This window comes from Lolium rigidum, chromosome 5 (genome assembly GCF_022539505.1).
Source record: "Lolium rigidum isolate FL_2022 chromosome 5, APGP_CSIRO_Lrig_0.1, whole genome shotgun sequence".
In the NCBI taxonomy this organism is placed as follows: Eukaryota; Viridiplantae; Streptophyta; class Magnoliopsida; order Poales; family Poaceae; genus Lolium; species Lolium rigidum.
Window position 1 is genome coordinate 267,417,439 of NC_061512.1, and position 15,529 is coordinate 267,432,967.

The 15,529-nt window shown below is 45.9% G+C and overlaps 1 protein-coding gene across 1 annotated transcript; it reads left to right on the forward strand.

Moving 5' to 3' along the window:
* Positions 1 to 9,592: 9,592 nt before the first annotated feature.
* LOC124657783 (probable anion transporter 4, chloroplastic) lies at positions 9,593 to 14,039 on the forward strand. Its single transcript, XM_047196293.1, has 11 exons — positions 9,593 to 9,942; positions 10,394 to 10,815; positions 11,532 to 11,639; positions 11,776 to 11,931; positions 12,098 to 12,313; positions 12,401 to 12,610; positions 12,691 to 12,828; positions 13,048 to 13,149; positions 13,239 to 13,304; positions 13,397 to 13,481; positions 13,564 to 14,039. Exons 1-11 carry the CDS (start codon positions 9,882 to 9,884, stop codon positions 13,659 to 13,661), a joined length of 1,662 nt encoding a protein of 553 aa, XP_047052249.1. The 5' UTR covers positions 9,593 to 9,881; the 3' UTR covers positions 13,662 to 14,039.
* The last annotated feature ends 1,490 nt before the right edge of the window (positions 14,040 to 15,529 follow it).

Below are 15,529 nucleotides of genomic sequence, written 5' to 3' on the forward strand. Positions count from 1 at the left end.
GAGAGGGGAGAGTTCACATGATTGCATTCTAAATGTTATGACATGGTTGAATTCAAAACAAGGTTGAATTTGAATTTCAAATTCAAACATTAAATAATTACTTAAATAATTTAATTGAGGAAATTCATTAAGTAAATGATCAATAATAAATTAGATGAACAATTATATTAAAGTAAAGCTCATTAGAGAAAACTTTGAGCTTTATTGAATAACACACAAGATACATTGTCTTTACATTATCCATAATGGAAATAAATGAATTACAACACATTACATAAATGGGCAGAATAGAAGAAAGAAAAATAAAGAAAAATTACAATTTAATGATCCTAGACTAAATTCTACAAGATCATCTTCATTTGATCTTGAACTTGATGAATTCCAAATTCATCTTGATCATCACATTATCCCTGCACATACACACAAAGACCAAACAAGGATTAAGCCAAGTGGCAAAGCCACTTGGCAGGTTAACAAGAAAAATGAAAATGAGAGGATATGACCATGATCAGCCGAGCTGATCCACTCACTGGACCAAGTACCAAGCAGCAAACACACAGGCAGCTCACCAGGCTGTGTGCATGCCTCACAGCACACAAGCCTGGGAGAGTCACCAAAGAGGACCAGACCTTGCTGTCGACCAGGGAGAGCTGAGCAGCACCATATATAACCTTTACGAGTGCTCAAACCCTAGCCATTTGTTCATCCATCGACAGCGACGGTGGTAAGTTCATCAAGAACAGCCAAGAACACCAAGAACAGATGAACAGCTAGAGTTGTTCCATCTATTCCCCAATCACCAGAAAATAAACCAAGCTTCACAAGTTCACCAGGAGGAGCAGGGCAAGCAACTCAACCATCAAATCAACCAGAAGCAAAACCTCTACACCAACACTCATTTTCTAGGAGCTGGAGTGAGGTATACCACACAAAAGCCTGAGCAAGATCATATCTTGCTCATACATAAGCATACCATGCATCACATGAGCACAGGAGGGTAGAATACCCTGTGTGTGTCATCATCTGGCTAGCAAGCCATGTGGTGCAAGCATAGATGGGTAAGATTACTAGGTAAACATCCTATGGGAACAACAGTTATGCAAATCCATGCATAACTAGAGAAATCCAGCCAAGAATGAAACCATAGCTAACCTAAATCCACACACTAAGCACCCATAGCTAGCTAAGCCATCAGACATGATAGACTATCATGTGTCTATATATTTGTCAACACCAAAAGGTCACTGGAAGTCCAAGATTGGACCAGGCCAGTGAACAATTAATCCATTCCAGCCAGCCAACACAAATCATGGCAAACCACAGCTAGGGGAGCAACCAGGACAGCAACACAAGTGCTGCCAAGGCCACCTCAACCCTTAGCCAGCACAAGAACCTATACCTCATTATCCATTTGGATTCAGTAGAGGGCTAGGGTACTCAACCGAGAGTTGGCATCCATCTAGCCCTGTCACAATTAATTAGATGATCACAAGCGCACGAGCAGCTCACATCACTTATCCACTTCAGTAAAATCCAGGCAACACAGATAAGTGAACAAAACAAATCAATAAAAGCAACAGGGCTTTGCAGTGATCCAATGGATCAGTGCAAGCAACAGTAGTTGCATAAGCCAACAGCAATAACCACCAGGTTAAGTCTGTATGATACACACACAGCACAGAGTGAGCAACAGTGAGCCACAGACACTAAGGAGCAGCTTTTACAAGCAACTGGTGATCACATGATCACCAGAAGCTTGCTAGAGCATGCTACTGCATGCTAGAACTCATTCTAAGCATTAACACATGGACAGATAATTAAATCAATCATATAACTGAACAATTGCATCACAGATAATGACATCAGGCAGCACAATTGTATCCAGAAGCACTCCATCAAGGGATGGAGCTGCCAAGTCAGTAAAATGCTCAATTGAGCATGATCATGAATTATAGCACAGAGATAGCACACCAGAAGCACTGGCACTTGCATAATGCAAGGATCAAGCACCCTGATCAAGCCAGGGGCATGGAAATGCACACACAGGAGAGACAGGATCTATATAGCAACAGCAGGAACAATTTAATAGAGCCTAAGCATCACAATTATCTCTTGAGCAAGAGCTCAAGAATCACAACAGTAAGATACAGAGAAGAGCAGCACACATAGAAGCAACCTATGCACAACGAGCGGCATACGCTCGGCGGCAGCAAATCACATCAGCTAGGATCCATGGCAACAGCAAGCACAGCGACGAGCACATAGGTATAGAAGCGGCAGCACAATCAGGTGGATGCCAGAGCATCCAGAGGAAGGAGAAGAGGTAGAACAGATAGCAGAGGAGAAGGAGGAGCACATACCGGGGAGGAGGTGGTCGACATGACCACGACGGCCACGGCGGCACGCGCCGGAGCACGGCGGCGCCAGGCCATGGCGGTACCACGGCAGCTCGCGCACACGGTGGCGAAGCCACGGCGGCGCCACAGCGCCTGGAACGGCGGGATCGAGCAGATCCCGTAACCCTAGCCGCCGCAGAGGTAGACGAAGACAAGCTGGAGCAGCGCCCGCTCCAGATCGACGCGGATGAGGATGACCGCCGTCGAGAGGCGCGTCGATTGCGCCCCATGGCGTAGGCCATGGTGGCCAGAGTCCGCCGGAATCGTCCGGCGACGGCGCAGGCGACGCAGGTCGCCAGTGAGAGCGGAGGGGATTAGGGTTAGGACGAGCGGCGTGGCGAGGAGTGAGCGACCGACCGCTCGGGTCGGTTGGACCCGAGCTGGTCTAGCCAAACCACTGGGCTCCAGCGACAGGTGGGCCCGGGGGCAAAATAGTCTTTTCCAAATTCCATTAAAAACCAGGAATTTGGAAATTCAATAGAAAATTGATAAAAGCTCTAAACAAATAATTAAAAATATGAAAACAGATCAGCATAAAATTATCTATCATAATAAAATACAAAAGAGAGTTTTTGAAGACAATTAAGAATGAGTCTTAATTTGAGGATTTAAATAATCATTTAAATCACACATATATTTTCCAATAATAAAAGTAAGTCCATTAAGGCCTTTGGATTTCAAAACACCTTGACAACATTTCAAGGTTGGATTTACCCTAAATCAAGTATCCCTAAGATGTTCTTAGTATTTAACCTCTCATAAAATAACAACGACATCGGAAGGGGGGGAATAAACGCTAAAACGGGAATCATGCATTATTGCTTCTTTAACCATTGCCTTATCGGACAATGATGCTATTTTTCAGAACAAGAGGACAAGGGTCAGTCCATACCTTCCAACTGCAGAACTTTGCAGTGTTCAGACAAGTTCATCACTTGCTCATGTCATTTGAGTATTTCTATCAAATTACTTGCAAAGTATTATGGTTATCACTATTGCACAAAAATCAAAACCACTACTTTCATAACTATGAATATGACTAAGTGGTGGGCAATGGAACCATGGATTGTGTTGATATGGTGGAGGTTCCATTGCACGGGTTTATATCCATCTAGGATTAAACAACAAATGTCGCCAGTGATTCTTGTGCCGTAATAACCGTGTTAACCATAAGATCCGGAGTGGGACGGAGTAGTCAAAAGTGTTTCCACCTCTCGTTCATCAACGGATGCGCTTACCGTAGCAGTTGTGTCTTGCGGAGTAACTTGAGGGTGGGGAGCCCCTTCTAATTCCCCACGGTATAGCTGTTGCTTACCGTAGCAGTTACTGCTTGCGGAACAACTTGAGGGTGGGGATCCCCATCTAATTCCCCACGGTAATGTGATCTATGATGGGTTGCAGCTACCGACGAAGGAGTTTGGTTAACGAGTCTCAAACTGTTGTCGTGGTCGGGGTCCACCCTGAAATTACGGGAATAATGGGACCGACGAGGACCCAGGGTCGGGGTATGCAACAAAGGGTGGGTGTTCGAGGTAGCGGAGGAACATGATTGGCTAGACCTTATACCGGGCCTCACACCGAAGGAAGTGTGGACGGGAAAGCTGCCCGGTTGGCACCAAGGTTAAGATCTCTTATGGGTAAAGCAACACACCTCTGCAGAGTGTAATGAACCGTGACCTGTCACCACTCCCTGTTCCGGGATTGAGGAACTGCGAACGCGGCCGGAAAGGAGCTCCATGAAGTTCTAGTAAACCGGTGAAGGCTGACGGACATAGCTCTTTGAAATAAAAGCAATCTATTGAAGAAATGTTTATCAAAACTTGCATTGGTATTAGACTTTCTGGTCTAATATCGTAGCTAGTGCATTGAACACCTCTTATCTATAATGAACTTGTTGAGTACGCTCGTACTCATACCACTCTTAAACCCCATGCTTAGATTGTCTGAACCATCTGGAGGAGGACAACGACAACCATGATGGAGCCGAGATCATCGGCTACGAGGAACCAGACCTCTCAGGAGGAGTGGAAGGAGTAGACTACATCATAGTCTATGGATCCGGAGAGGCTTCCGGAGGAGAACAAGCCTAAGGATATCAGGAGGAGGAGTAGTAGCCGAGCAGCGCGAACTCTTACTATTTAGCTGCTCGTTTAAATAAATGTTTAGTTTAATGAGACAATGGTATTGTAAGTTAAGTTGGGTTCGCCTCGAACCCAGGAGTTATCCTCTCAGAACCCAAGAGGAGCTCCGGGACGACTTGTGTATGTGTATTGTAATAATATGTGAATGAGTTATGGACCTTGCTATGTTCTGTTGTACTACTCTGAGGGATGTGATATTTGCGGAATGGTACTTCGCGAATGTTATATCAACGACTGGCATACTACAACATGCAGTGGTATGCAGGGTCACCACAGTGGCTTACAAGGGAAGAAACCCTAATGGCATCTTTGATGACCTAGGCTACTTTATAAAGCTTCTTTGGTCTTGATGACATCAGCCTTCTCTTTAATCAGGAAGAGATGACCTCTTCCGGTAGCTTTTATGTCATCATCTGCTTTGGCTTCAGAGCTTCGATTAAAGCTGATGTGCTTCGCTCATCCTTGTCCTCTAGTCCTTGAGGGAATCTTTGACCAGAATGCCGACATGCTACAGTTGAGCTTATGCCGGTACTCCGGCATCTTCTCGAGTTTACCATATTCCGGTATACCCCTTCTGGGATACCGGTATACTTTCACTTGGTTGTAAACAACTTAACTTGGTTATCCGGATTGATCTTTAAACCGGTATCTTGATAGCTAAAACAAAACAAGTTTGCCATGCCTTTGGCATACCGGGGGCCATCCCCCCAATAGGTTTACTAAAGGCCCATGACCTGAAGTTTATGAAGCCCGAAAGCCCAGTTAAGCGATGGTTTGGAAAGATAGAGTTGTATTAGGAATAATGACTTGTAACTATTACGGGACAAACTCAAAGAGTCTCCCGGTCTTTGTAACTTGTACATCACGAAACCCTCGGCTCCGCCTCCTATATAAGGGGGAGTCGAGGGAGAAAGAGAGGATCGATTCATTGTCAACATAACCCTAGTTTTCTAGCAGTCGAGTACTTTTCCGGCTGAACCCTCGAGATCTACTTGCCCTCTACTTTCCATGAAACCCTTGCGCCACTTCTTCGACCCCCCTATGGACTCTGTCTTTGTTACGGAAAAACATTGACTTCGACTGTTGTTTCGTCCAATTCTAAGAATATTTCCTGTCAACTTTTTTGAAATACAAAATAGCAGAAAACAAGGAACTGACACTGTGGCATCTCGTTAATATCTTAGTGCCATAAAATGTATAAAAGTGCAACGAAGTATGAGCAAAACATATATAAATTGATGTAAAACAAGCATGGAGCATCAAAAATTATAGATACGTTTGCGACGTATCATTCATCCTGTGGAGTCTCCCCTACTCGATGTAGTACACATTGTTAGATTTGGTTGAATCTGGGATGCTCTTGTGAATCAAATGGAGGGAACATTCTGCTCATGGCAGAATGGCCGGAAGTGGACCAATACTTCTGGTGTACCGGAACTTCCGCCCCAAAAGGCCAGTACTACCGGCCAGATGCCCATTTGCACCAAATCTATCAATGTTGGCTATATTTTTCAGGGTTTCCTCATAGAGTTGTCTACTTACCTCCTGTGCTACTATATCTATGTGCTGTCACAGCTGGTTTGAAGAGACGAAAACCAACATCCGATGAGATTGAGGAGGAATACGAAGGAAGATAAAGTTCACTCATCCACAATGACTGAACGACAGCATGCTGTGCAAAGGAGCAAGGCCAAAAATCCAGCAAACGGGGGCAAGCAAGCCTCTAAGAACAACGCTGACAAGCTAAAGTATGTGGAATACAAGAAATACCGGCTAGAGAATCCGTACCTCATTAGGCGCAATCCAAGAGTGGACAAGAACTTCCACAACAAGTCACAAGAAGACATCTGCACCAACATCTACCAACAGTTTAAGGCACCTGAGGTGATCATGCACCACACTATTGAGTTGGAGGAAATGCAGAAAGATGTTGAATACTTTGGAGAAGCTCTTGCTATATGGGAAGAATTTGGCCTCATACAGTTGATGACTTCCAAGAGGATGATGCTTGCACCTTAAGTTGGCTCACTAATGGAGAACATCTTGTATCTAATTTGGCCAAGTTTGGCATGTCTCTTGGATATCCTCGCACTGACCTTCCTGGAGAAAATGATGATGATGGCTGGAGGTGCCATGACAGTGCGACTTCCTTGGACAAGAAGGCTCTCAGGCGCATGTACATCAAGGGATGGGCAAATTCAGGCAAGACAAATAATCTTTTCCCAGTTTGGGACATCATGCTCCAAATTTTCCGTGAGACGGTCAATCCCAAGGGTACTAACTTTGATGAGATTCACTTGTATGAGGTGGATCTGCTATACAATGCATGGAAAATGCAAGGCAAGGGAATCAAAATGGATGTCATGGATTACATTTACAATGAAATGTGGAGCTTCACCATGGAGAAGAAGGTGCCTGCATGCATATGCACCCTACATTATGAAGCTCATTGAGGGTACTTGGCTGACCACAAGGGCACTGCTCTGTCTGCTTCTGTCCCCATTTCTCTCATTCCTCCAGAGGAAAAGAAACTAAGGGTCAAGACACACAAGGATCCCAAGGCCGTTCCAGGCGATGATGATGAGAAGGCCCCAAGTTGGGCTAAATCTCTTGCTCAAAGAGTTAGGACGACTTTCTGCTTGATAGTGGATGTACATAATGAGCAGTACAATGCATACTATGACCGCAAGAAGGCATACAAGCTGAACAAGGATATTGCTCATCACATGAAGATGACGGTGTCTCCTGATGGTTCTGAGGAGAATATCAAATCTATTGGTCAATGGAAGTCTAATCATGCTGATGAGATGCCTTATGATGAGGATCTTGATGGGATCTACTCTCCACCTCTCACGCCGACTCACCCTGATGCATCCACCTCTAGATCTGGACCTCGTGCTGACCCTCCTGGCTAGGAGGGCACTACCTAGGGCGTGTAGGCATGCTCATGTCCCTTTTTGGTGTTTCGATGCCAAAGGGAGAGAGTGAGGACTCTTAGGTCTCTCTGTTTGGGTATTTGCATGGGGAGTCAAAGCTTGCCTCTCATCTGATTTACTTTTGCTTGCGAACTCTATTTATTTGCTTATTTGTCTTTATGCTTGAACTATGTGTCTGGATGTTATTTGGACCATCTTAATGTAATATGGTGAGACAATGTTATTATGGTTATCAATATGGTGAATGGTTATTATGGTATTATATAGAGACTATGGTTATTATGGTAATGTAATTGGTTATCTAAAATGATAAAGACTATGGTATGGTATGATTTCTATATTCAAACTAGTCCTTATCTCCATATCATATATGATGTCTCCATGTTAACTGTCTCTGTCTCTCTACTGTGCTTGATATGCTTACGTCAATACATTATTATACTTGCACATGAATGTTGATTTATAAGAAATAGGGGAGAGATGATCCTGGCATGTGTACATTTGCATTCAAAAGCAATTCATAATAGGCACACAACTAGGGGGGACGATTCTATGTCTCTGTAAACTCATTGCACCATTGATACACTATTCCGTGCAAATTCTTGTGTTCACAACAAAGGGGGAGATTGAAAGAATATTTCTTGTATTTGTGTGTTAGACGCCAACACATGAACATCAAAAAGGGAAGATTGAAAGTACGAAAATAGTACAAACCACCTCTCAACCTGCTCCCCTCGGTCGCCTCCTCCAGGCGATGGGGGAGCCAAACCCTAGCCTCCCGCCACCTCCACCTAGCCTCCCCGCCCGCTCTTCGTCTCCCAAGGCCGCCGATGGCTAAGCCGCCCGCCGCCGATGAAGGGGGCGGCGAGGATCTAGGCCTCTCGGGATCCCGCATGGCCCGTCTCGGAGGGAGGACACCATGCCGGACCCCGGAGGTCATCGCCGTCCTCTGCCCCTCCTGCGCCCCTCGCCGTGGCGTCACGCCTCTTGGCCTTCGCTGCAGCCTCCTGCAGCTCGCCGTCTGGCGACGCCCGACCATGGCGCGGTCTGGCTGGGGAGGGACCGATCTAGGCCCGCCTGGGCCTGGAGGGCTGTGGCATGTGCGCCGCTCCCCAGCTCTCCCGGTGTGCGCCTTGCTCGTCCGTCTTCCCCGGGGCCTCCCGCGGTTTCTTTGCAGCCGCGTGCCCTAGTGGAGGCGTTCCTGCCCGCGTCGCCCTAGCCTCGGCGTGGTTCACCGTCGTCCCTTCCGCGGCGCATATCCGACCGCTCCTCGCGTCGGTGCACCTGCGCGTCGGCTCTGCCGGCAGGTTTGCGGGGCGGCTTTGACCTTCGCTGCTCTCCGCAGCTCGCCGCCCGTCCTGCTTCTCACCCCGTCTGGCCATGGCGTGGCTTCTGCCTGGCTTGTGGTGGACGCTGTTGGCCTAACGCGGCGCTGCTCGGCTTCCCGGTGGCTGCCTAGTGCATCGTTGGCGCTAGCGCGCGCAGGCTCGTTGGGTGGTGACAAGCTTCATGCCCTGCTTTGGCCCGACGGCGGAGAGGATGCCGGACGAAAGTCCTGCACTGTGTCTGGACGGTGCCGATGGCGGTGGCGCCTTTTGGTGTCGTTTCCCCTTCTTGTTGGCGTCATCGTGTGCGGAATCTCCTGCCGCTGCGTGTGTCGTATGGTCTCCGGGTGAAAACCCAAGCTCCTTCGGAGCGGGCGACGGCGGCAACTATGCCGCTACCTTCTTGAAGGCGCCACCTATGGAGGCATCGACTTTGTGGCGTGTTAGGGCGTGTGTTAGTCTTGTTCCACTTTTCAGGTTTTCGACTCGGTTTTCCTTATAAACTGGGTCATTTTGTGCGGTTTTTGGTTTCCCTTATTAACTGAGCCAATCTCCTTCTATTAATATATCGAGCAGCTCACCTACCGAATTCTAAAAAAAATACGAAAATAGTCGGGCATTTTTCAGAAGCTATAAATCACGCAGTAGTTAGGCGGGGCCCAGTCGTCAGTGGGAGGAGAGCCCCGTGAACCAGAGGGGGACACGACACGCACGCGACAGCTGATTCACTCAAGGACGCCTAGTTGGATGCGAGAGCGTGGACAAAGGAGGGGCAGACAGATTTTACTCCGTCCACTCACTCATCTGGGCCGGTCTGGTCTCCTACTCTCCTAGTCCTAGGTGAGAGTGAGTCCGCCGCTTATCCGCACGTCCACCTCTCGTCTTCCTCCCCCCTTCCACTCCCCAGAAGCAGAGCAACAGAGCCAGCGGGCCAGCCAAGGGGATGGGTGCCACCGCCTCATCATCTTCTTCTTCTTCTTCCCTGAGCTGAGCTGAGCTGAGCTGAGACCCCCTTTGCTCGCTCGCTCGGCAGCCAACTCTTGCTTGCCGGCCGGCCGGCCGGAGTCGATTCATCTTGCTGCCATGGCTATGGGGGCTGTGCTCTCTTCCAACAGAGCGTTCGCCTCTCCCCTCTCCTCAGCAGGTGCGCTCAGTATTTCCGATTCCAGTCTGTTTTGGTTTGGTCCGTACGTGTTTCTTTGATTTAGTTGCAGCTAGCTGCCGTTCAAGATTTCCCTTTGATTAATTATCATATCAGGGTCGTCGATTCCACAGATACTAATTAAACCCTGAATTCAATTCTACCGTGCCTAATTATACACAGAATGCATGCACAGACCAGGGTTGCAAGATTTATCCCCATTGCTTGCTTGCTTGCTTGCTTGCTTTCTGAATAACCCAGTTGCTGCCTGACTGAAACGCTCCCATGCCTGTATGTATGTATGTATGTATTCAATGCTGCAAGCTGATGAGGTCTTCCATTTAGCTTAGCTCTTCTCCAGCCAGGGGATGATGTAATCTTGTCATTCGTCACCATGCCTGGATGCCACGGCAAGGGAAAATTGAATGAATTCTAATGCTTGTTCTTGTTACAGGAGGAAAACAGCAGCATACATCGCCACACTGCAGGTGGCCGGTGTGCTCCCTGGTCCCTGGAGATAGAAATGGCAGGCAAACGCCAGCATCCGTTCAGCAGCCTCTGACGAGGTTCTGCCCCAAGCGTAGATTACTCTCCTCAAGGGTCGAGTGCTTCCTGTACTCTTCAGACCCGGCGGTGACGAGCGGCTGGCACAAGCCCAAGAGGCGGGAGAACCTCACCGCCGGCTTGGACACTGCCTCCAGCTGCGTGGTACCAACCAGGAACTGCAAGGCCAAGTTCGAGATGACCGGGTCACAGTCTGACGTCCCCGTCGAGGCCGAGGCGGTCCTGCCCGGACAAGACGCGCCCTGGTTCCCCAAGCGATGGACGATCGTCGTCCTCTGCTTCTTCTCCTTCCTGCTCTGCAACATGGATCGGGTATGTAGTATCTGCATGCTTACGGTACGGGACAATGGTTTGTCTGGGTACGTGCTGTGCTCGGAACCGGCTCCTCTAACGTGCTGAAACAAAGTCACCCAGCTACAGTAGTAAGCTAGTGTAAATTTGTGAAGAAAAGTCAGGATACTGTGTGTGTATTATGCATTGTGTTTTTCAGGTGATTACTGTAGATAACCACTGTAGCATAAAATGTATGAACTTAATTTTTTACCTCATAATTTTTTATGGCAAGTAATGAATGTTAGTATATACCCAGATAAATTTAAATCAATTTAGACTCGGATCATATGTTTTTGAAGAAGGAAAGTCAGGGAATTGCTCTTCTCTGACTTCACTTCACCACGTTAGAGGATCTAACGTGCTGAAACAAAGTCACCCAGCTACAGTAGTAAGCTAGTGTAAATTTGTGAAGAAAAGTCAGGATACTGTGTGTGTATTATGCATTGTGTTTTTCAGGTGATTACTGTAGATAATCACTGTAGCATAAAATGTATGAACTTAATTTTTTTACCTCATAATTTTTTATGGCAAGTAATGAATGTTAGTATATACCCAGATAAATTTAAATCAATTTAGACTCGGATCATATGTTTTTGAAGAAGGAAAGTCAGGGAATTGCTCTTCTCTGACTTCACTTCACCACGTTAGAGGATCTGGTTCCGCTGTGCTCATCCATCCATCGTTTGCTGTGCCAGGTCAATATGAGCATCGCCATCCTTCCCATGTCAGCAGAATATGGTTGGAGTCCAGCAACTGTTGGCCTCATCCAGTCGTCTTTCTTTTGGGGCTACCTTCTCACTCAGGTTTTTTTTCTTCTCTGCATCTATTTCATCGTCCTTTGCAGTCACAGATACTTGAATAATTCTTTCTGGTTTCAGTCCCAAATCAATGTAAAACAAATACCAGCACTTGATGTCGTCAAACTATTATTTCCTGCAGATCCTTGGAGGCATCTGGGCTGACAGGTTTGGCGGCAAGGTGGTACTGGGATTCGGGGTCGTCTGGTGGTCAATCGCAACTATGCTTACGCCCGTCGCTGCCAAGCTCGGCCTTCCATTCCTACTCATCGTGCGCGCTTTCATGGGGATCGGCGAGGTTCATGTCTTCAACTGTCACTCTACATTATTTATGCTTGCTACATATACAACAAACACTTTAAAATGCAGACTAAAGTTCTGCATCTTTTACTGAATAACAAAGTTTTTGTTATCCAGACCTTCTCTTCCTGTCTTTGATTGTTTTTTCTTGGGTCGTCTAACAGGGAGTTGCCATGCCGGCAATGAACAACATTCTTTCCAAATGGATCCCGGTTTCAGAGAGGAGCAGATCTCTTTCGTTGGTATACAGTGGCATGTACCTTGGTTCCGTTACCGGCCTGGCCTTTTCGCCTTTCTTGATAAGCAAATTCGGCTGGCCTTCTGTGTTCTATGCATTTGGGTCCCTGGGAAGCATCTGGTTTGCACTGTGGCAGCGCAAGGCAAGTCCCTCTTAGATTCTCACTCATCCTTTTTGTTTGTTTGTTTGTTTGTTATTCTGCTAATTGCTACTCTCCGTTCTGAATTAGGCACGCAGCTCTCCGAGTGAAGATCCGGATATAAGTGAAGATGAAAAGAGACACATCCTAGGTGGTAATGCCACAAAGGAGCCTGTTAGCTCCATACCATGGAGGTTAATCCTATCCAAGCCTCCAGTATGGGCTCTCATAATATCCCATTTCTGCCATAACTGGGGAACATTTATTCTCCTAACATGGATGCCCACGTACTACAATCAGGTAAGTTTCATTCAAGTGTTTGGCACTCATCATTGCTCAATAGCAGACACCATCATCATGCTGTACTGGATCATATGCAGGTTCTCAAGTTCAATCTTACCGAGTCTGGGCTTCTGTGTGTCTTGCCATGGCTGACCATGGCCGTGTTTGCAAATATTGGTGGCTGGATAGCCGACACTCTTGTTGCCAAGGGGGTTTCCATAACAAACGTCCGTAAGGTAACTTCTTATTTCCTCTAGTATGGGTTCTTGGCAAAAGTTGGGTGCACAAATTTTTTTTTTTGACTGTGCATTTATAGAAGAGGGAAAATGGTCTAGTTTATAGGGAAAACCAGACCGAAAACCATACAACGCATGGTTAATTCAGGGGAACCGGCAAAACCAGAACCACCTAACTGCACAATTACAAATCTTGACATACACTGTTTCTTTCTGTAGATCATGCAATCTATCGGTTTTCTTGGACCAGCCTTCTTCTTGACACTGCTGAGCAAAGTCCGAACCCCAGCCATGGCGGTACTGTGTATGGCCTGCAGTCAGGTAACTGACTGCATTGATGATTGCCACTTATAAGTGAATTCTAGTACTAATAAATGCAAGCTCACATTTCTGCCCAATGTTTTCGGCAGGGGAGTGATGCATTTTCTCAGTCTGGGCTCTACTCGAATCACCAGGATATAGGACCACGTTATGCGGTAATAAGAAACTAACCTTTAGTTGCTCCTTTGGGCCTGTGATCTCATCATTGCATCTAACTAAGCAATGCTCCCATAAAATAAAATTTCAGGGGGTACTTCTCGGGCTGTCCAACACTGCCGGTGTGCTTGCAGGAGTTTTTGGTACTGCTGCCACTGGCTACATTCTCCAGAAAGGTGAAACCCCATCGTTGCACATAATACGCAACCTTTTTTGTGTGAACTATATATGCTTACTTCTTCCTATTGTCATATCCAGGTTCTTGGGATAATGTGTTTCAGGTGTCTGTTATACTGTACATAGTAGGGACAGTGGTGTGGAACGTCTTTTCCACCGGAGAGAGAATTCTCGAATAAGCTGTCGGCGCAAAATAGCTGATTTTGCTGATGTATTTTTGGCGTGCAAGAAGTACAGCTTTCTTTTGGAGTGTGAGATGCTTGGCAACGAACACTCTATTTTTATCAAGACATATAGCTGCATTTGATCTTTGGGGTATGGAAGGAATGAAGAGCAAACCCGGGGAAAGTCAGGTTGGGTATTGAGGACAGTGACTTGGAACCAAAGAATTATGTGATGTTGGAAAGCAGCTGCACCAAACCCTAGCTTAGCACCTCATTCTAAACAAGTCCAGGCTACTTATTGTTTCATCTTTTGCACCAACCACCAGAAAATTCTGCATGGTTATTTGTTTTTCCAGAATCAATGAATTAACCATGTCTTTCAGCTTGCTTTCATTCATGCACTGTGCAAGCATTTTGGGACTACGATGTATTTTTGTTAATTTGTGATGTTGTTCTTGTTATTCTTCATATATCGTCCGTGATTATATCACCTCACAGTGACAGTGTCACCTTTTTAAGCATATAAGTGCCTGTCAAACATTAAATTTACTGAATTGTCATACGGTTGATCAAAACTACTCAAGTTTACTGTCCTAAAATAAAGCTGGCCTCAGGCTAGCTGTTCGGTATCGATTTCGGCAACAGAGATTACTTGCTTGGCTACACCAAAATGTATTTGAGTTTTGCAGAGTTGTGGATAAAAGGTCAGACTTTTGCCGTACACGAGGAGACTTCCTTGCAGATGATGGAATTGTGTATGGTGGTCCTTTTCCTTTTGTTTTTTCCGACAAGAAGACGTCTTACCAACCAGCAGCACAAATGTATCTTGCAAAGGTAACGTCTTAAAATTGGTATATAGCAACGCGTGAGAAATCTTCTAGGTTCTTCTGTACACCCAAGGTCAAACTATAAAAAATGTACCGGTTCGATATTGTGGAACGGGAGGGAGTACATGTTTTTCAAATTTCTTGATGAGAAGATTATTTTTCGAGAAGTGATGAAATGTGTGGCTAAACTACCGATCGATATTGTTTGACAAAATGCGTCCCCACTAAAAGAGAGTAAGCAAATAAATATATACGAGTAAGTAAGAGTTGTCGAATGTTTTTCCGATTTTGGCTATCCATGTCTCCCTAAAATCAGCATGCCGTCCAATGGCAAGCCCAGACGACATGCGAAACCATCGGAACAGAGCCCCGGTCTCATTGTCCCGATCACACCACGCGTGATGTTTCAAGATTCGCCACGCAAGCCGTTCGTGTGTGCACCCCTTGTCGCTGGACGCTGGCCCCCTCCCCCGCCTGGGCCACCCTGTGTCTGTGTGCTTGTGTTTGAGATAAAAAAAGATGTAATGTAATCTTATATCTCAAAATAATAAAATAAATTGGAATTTTATATCTTAATTAAGATGGAAATTCAGATATGAGTTTACTAGACTAATGATTTTATTACCATTGATGGTGATTAAGTAGTGCGCCCGAAAGATGTACCAAACACGACAAAATTATCTCTAAAAAACAAGACAAAATTATTGTGCTGCACCTTATCCTCACACGGAACTATATTTCAAGCCGTCTATTAATGTACCATGACACATAGCACGGCTTCCATGGCAATAGAAAGCATGGGGGATCATGTGTGGAGAAAAATAATACCTAACATTATTGTTAATAAGTAAATAAAATAAAGAGAACATGTCAATGTAGAGAGGCAGAGTAAATCGCATGTTGCAATATTTTAGTTTCCCTCCACATTTCCATTTATTCAAATGTTTTTCTATATATAGGAAGAAAAAAAGAGAGAAAATAATAAGGAGGAAAACCCTGCCTGAATCTATTCTTCAATCCCTTGACTTGCTTCGACTCCACATCCAGCGACATGCC